This window comes from Nymphaea colorata, unplaced genomic scaffold (assembly GCF_008831285.2).
Source record: "Nymphaea colorata isolate Beijing-Zhang1983 unplaced genomic scaffold, ASM883128v2 scaffold0578, whole genome shotgun sequence".
Taxonomy (NCBI): domain Eukaryota; kingdom Viridiplantae; phylum Streptophyta; class Magnoliopsida; order Nymphaeales; family Nymphaeaceae; genus Nymphaea; species Nymphaea colorata.
Window position 1 is genome coordinate 16,926 of NW_022205084.1, and position 5,178 is coordinate 22,103.

General features: G+C 51.4%; 1 protein-coding gene across 1 annotated transcript; it reads right to left on the reverse strand.

Moving 5' to 3' along the window:
• Nucleotides 1-3,088: 3,088 nt before the first annotated feature.
• Nucleotides 3,089-4,456, reverse strand: LOC116245217 (uncharacterized). The gene is given in 5 exon segments (XM_031616867.1): nt 3,089-3,301; nt 3,303-3,686; nt 3,688-3,975; nt 3,978-4,382; nt 4,385-4,456. Coding segments are annotated over 5 exon segments (1,362 nt in total).
• Between the last annotated feature and the right edge of the window lie 722 nt (nt 4,457-5,178).

Consider the following 5,178-nt stretch of genomic DNA (forward strand, 5'->3'; position numbering starts at 1 on the left):
CCCTTGCGGATATGATGGGGAGGATGTAGGTGATGAGAAGGTAGGTCTTCTCTCCCTTCTTGGACTTTCCCACTGCGCAGCTGATGCCCTCGCCGGTCTCAGCGTTCCCCCTGCGGCCGTACACCAGGGGAGGGTGGTAGCGGTGCACGTCGTAGTGCTATCCCAACAAAATGAATCCTTTCTCGCACACCAAGTACCTCTTCCGATTGTCTCGTCACGGCTGTCGTACGCCTTGAAGTATGCAGTCAACTCCTCGAACTTAGGCTTGCATCCCTTAGTCGCCACGATTCCCTTCTCGGTAAAAATCACCGCCTTCGCCCACTGAGTAACGCACCAAGTACCTCGGTCATTTTCTAGAGCTCTTCGGTCAGCTTCTTGGGGTCCAAACTATGCTCTGCCTCCATTTGATGATACGTATATATTATAACTCCAAAAGTTGTTAAGTTATGGTAGGCTATGCCATAATCTTGGCCTCGGGTATGCTTGAAAATATGGATGGGTTTGGGTACGAGCTTATTGATTTTGAAGGGCATATTATTGTTAAGAAGATAATAAATCAATCATGAGCAACGCTAATTCTCGTTCGCGAGTCTAGGGAAGAGAGGGCGTTAATCAGCCTCAGGGGAACAACATCCAATACGTGAGCGAGTACGATTCGTATGGATACCTGGCTCCTCCCCCAGCGAACCACCCCCTCCAGCAATCGACAGCAGTCCGCGAGGGCTACCATATCAACCCCAACGGCATCAGCAACTTCTATACCTCCAACGCCAACCAGCCCAACATCGGAGTCTCCCGCGTCAAAAGCGAATCCAACCGACTCGTATCATCGCAGGTCAAGAATGAAGAAGTGGTGAAGGGTAACTCCCAAGCTATTCAGGCGAGAGCAGAGTCAGCTACGTACCCTACGAGAAGAAGGTAGTGGAGTACGAGAACAGAACCTACGTGGAGAAAGTGCCAGTGAAGCGAAAGGTCATCACCTACGAGGAACGCAAGGTCATCGAGACCATCCCCAGGGAAGTGGTCAAGCAGGACTTCTACGCGGTGGAGAAACGCATCCAGTACTACAAGGAAGTAGTGCCCGAGAAGAAGATAGAGATGGTGCCGGTCGAACGCAAGGTCAAAAGATATGAATACGTCCCCGTAGAAAAGTACGCATGCCCTCATGCAGGCAAATCGTTCATTATCCTGAAAACGTCGATATAGAAACCGCGAAGGGGCAGAGTAGAGTAGTGCTGGGCAACCAGGGAGTGGAGGTGAAGTCTGATGCTGAGTTCAGACCCATCAATTCTGCCCTCATCTACAACTACTCTGCTCGACCTGAGAGCAAATACAACACGATCGGCTACGTCGACCAGGGCCAATCCCGCGTTTTCTCCAACTCCCCACCTTCATGGCTCCCCAGTTCGCCGAGCACTCCGACTACGCCTACTACAACCAGCCCTACCTCGCCCCCCAGCCAGCTACGCCCGCACCCACTCCGCCCAGAAGTTCGAAACCAGCCGCGTCTTTTCCCCCAGGCAGCAGGGCAACTTCCAGGAGGGAGAGAGCTACATCAAGGAGCTCAGCAACCTCAACAAGAACGAACTGAAGCGCCCCTTTGAATTAATATAGCAATCCTCAGGCAGAAACCAGGGCGGCAACTTCCCCCACCTCCAGAAGATGTCCGCGCAAAGGGCATCCGAGTACTACGAGCAGAACCGCATCCAGGCGGAAAACGACCGAGCAATGAACCAGGGTAGCCGCCCCAGAATGATCAATGATTGTGATTGTATATGGTTTTAGTGCTGCCCACTACCACCATCACCCATAACAGCCTTACCGAATAGTGCATCCCAGCGTGTGGGTGTTATAGGAAGATTGGATTATAATATAAAGTTCAAAAATCAGAATACCTTTGCATGCAGTTCCTGCTCGCCCTAATCGAAGAATTCGTTAAAAATTAAATCCGGCATGGCTTCGCTGGAGGGGAGGACTGGTGTTTGGGCGGTTGAACTTTGTGTCGGAGTGGGCGGGAGGGCGAGGATGGGGTCGTCGACCGAAAGGAAGGTCATGTAGTCGCTAACGTGGTCCATCTTCTTCACGTACTCCCCGAGCACCTAGAGAGTCTCGCCTTCAGGCTTGCCTGCAGTGAGTTCAGTGAAGGCGGCCTCGAGCAGGTCCACATCAGTGTAGATCTCCTTCTTCTGACGCTAGTCGAAGCTCTTGCACTGGTCGCCGGTCTTGCTGGGGAGGTTGGGGAGGTTGGAGAGGAAGGTGGCCATGCGGGTGAAGTAGCCGCTGGGCTTCCAGTTCTCCCAGCTGATCTTGCAGAAGGGGAAGCGGGTGGCGTAGTGGAAGGGGAACAGGAAGAAGCGACGGCGGTGCTCCTTCTGGAAGCGGCCGTCGGGGTTGTAGCTCCTGACCTTTCGCTGCTTCTTGATGGGGGTCTCCTTGGCTGGGGAGCGGAGGGGAGATATTCCTCTTCTTTGGCGGGTTCCTCCTCTGGGGCCATTTCCTCTTTTTTGGGGCACTCGTTGTTGGGGATGGTTGAAGCGTCCTAGCAATCTTCAAAGAAGTAGTCCTTGTCATCTTTGGCTGTCCTCAGGAATACTTTGATGCTTCTCTGGGCGACTTTCTTGACCATCTTTCCAAAGCAATTTAAATTAATTATATAATTATCGAACATTGCTACTTTTAAAAAATAGGGCGGAGACTCCTAGCATAAATTTCCATAAAATACTCCCAAAAAATACACATGAACACCTGACAATACCCTCATGCTGATTTTAGCGGATTTTGGGGTGGATGGAATATGGGTGTTTTTGATCGAAAATCTGTTGTGGATTTTGTAAATATGGAGAATTGAAATATGAAATAATTCGGTGTATCAAAAATAGGAGGCAGCGTCACTCCTCCTCCTCTTATTACTCTTACTACTACGGTCGGTGCTTGGCGTTACCGTTATATTTTGCCTACTCGTGCTTGGAGTTGGGAGTCTACTCCACATCTGAATAACAGGAGAAGTACTTTTACGGGAATCGATGGTGGTTGTCTTTTGCGGTATTTTTCTATCGATTTTAGTGGAGGTCTTTATGGTAAACTTATTTTAAATTTTTTTATTGGACTCGACCACCTTATTCTTCTCCTGGAACTCCTTGGCCAGCCGGAAGGCGGTGGCCCTTGCCAGCTTCTTTATGTTCTCGATGCGGTTGTTCTTGCAGCCCAACATGGTGGTATAGGAGGTCGCCGAACCAATCCCGATCTCCTTTCCCTTGTAGATAAGGTCGAATCCGCCCACCACTTCCTCGTCGCCCTTCAGTCTGCATCCCCCACAAGTACATGCCCTCCAGGTTATTTATGGTCATCACGTCGTCGATGCAGCCCACCTTCAGCTCAGCGTCCTCCTTCGTGTTGGAGGTCATCGAAGGACCGCCGTTCACCTACAAAAGCCACGCCTTTCCGTTGCTGTCGAAAATGAAATCGAAGCCGTAGAGCTCGAAGGAGTTGGGAGAGTTTGTTACTAGTTTTTGGACAGCTAGTAGTGACTTGATTATGCAGCGCTGGATATCGAAAAAGGCGTGGTTGGTCATCTCGATTCCCAGCTTACTTAACATAAACTTTTTCAGCTACGAAAGGAACCATTTTCCGCCAATCCACTTCACGTAGTTCGGAGCGTTGATATTGATAGCCACGTTGGTGAGATGCTTATCTGGATAGTCGGGAGGTACACAGGTTATCAGTGTCGGTGTTGTCGTACCTTTAATGTGCGAATCTTGCGAATCCTGCGCGGTATAGGTAGATGGTGAGCGGTTGGTACGAGGTGCAGAGGGCGTAGATCCTCATGTCGAACTTGCGTCCTCCGAAGAGGAGGGGATTGAGGAGGTAGCGCTGGCAGACGTAGGGCTCTGGCGGGTTGTCGCGGTTGAAGCTCTTCCACTTGGCGATGTCTCCAATCTTGTTGAAGATGAAAATGCCCTTGCCCTGGCACTTGCTGGTCTGCGTGGGGAGGAAGGTACTGGCTTCATGATCCATAGCGTTTTGTTATCATTCTGCGTCTTCTTGAACTCCTCGTAGAAGATGACGTACTCGCTGGGGAGCTGGAAGGTGGGGGGGAGGAAATCGTACTAATCTGACTCCTCTTTGTTATTCTGCTTGTCGAGGGTGCGCTTGAACTTCTTGAGGTTCTTGTTGAGCATGTCCTTGCGGCAGAGCTCGTACCAACCGCGGAAGTGGTTGATCTTCATGTGCGGCAGGATACGGTGTTTCTCGAACACCCAGTCTACCTGTTCCTTCTCGCACCAGATTATGTTCCAGTCGTCGTCCCAGGTCTGCTTCCACTCCCGGTAGATGAAACCGTCGTATACGCAGTTCTTGAAGGTGGTCTTGAACTTTATGCTGCTCCTGAGTAGTCAACCAAGTACGGAGGGGTCGGGTAGTGCTACTTCTTGATGTATCGCCGGAAGTATTCACTCATGCACCCAATCAATAATTATATAGAGCAGCACCATCCAAATACAGCAATACAACCATACCACATCTCCCACCCACCCTCCACCCATCTCCTTTGTAGATGAGTTGTATTGGGGTGGGGTGCGTGGGTGTGGTTTCACAAATGATCGGGGTTGGTGTGTGGGAAGGAAGACAAGTAAATATCAGGTCATTGGAAGAGGGGGAGTTCTAGTGCGTTTTCTGCGGTGATTCGCAGTTGGGGATTGTAGACGATCATGCGTTCGACCAGTTGGACTAGTCCCTCATCGCACAGCGGGTTCAATTTCCTGAGCCTCACCCCCACGCCCTGCCCCTCCGCCTCCACGATGTCGATCTCTGCGGGGTCGAGCATCATGGCGGTGACGTCTGCAGCGGTGGGGCAGCCGAGGGTGCGGATGATCTTGAAGAGCATGGAGGTGCTGTTGGAGCCCTCGAACAGCGACCGGTTGGTCAGCATCTCTGCGATGACGCACCCCAGCGACCAGATGTCCACCTGCGAAGTGTAGAAAGTGGCCCCGAGCAGCAGCTACGGCGCACGGTAGTAACGCGAACAAATGTAGGCGATGTTCTTCTGGCCCTCAGCTAAGACCTTCGCAGAACCGAAGTCGCAGAGCTTGGCAGTGCCGCCGCCGATTAGGATGTTGGATGGCTTTATGTCGCGGTGGCAGATGTTGTGCTTCTGAGTGGAACCAAAAGTACATGAAGGTA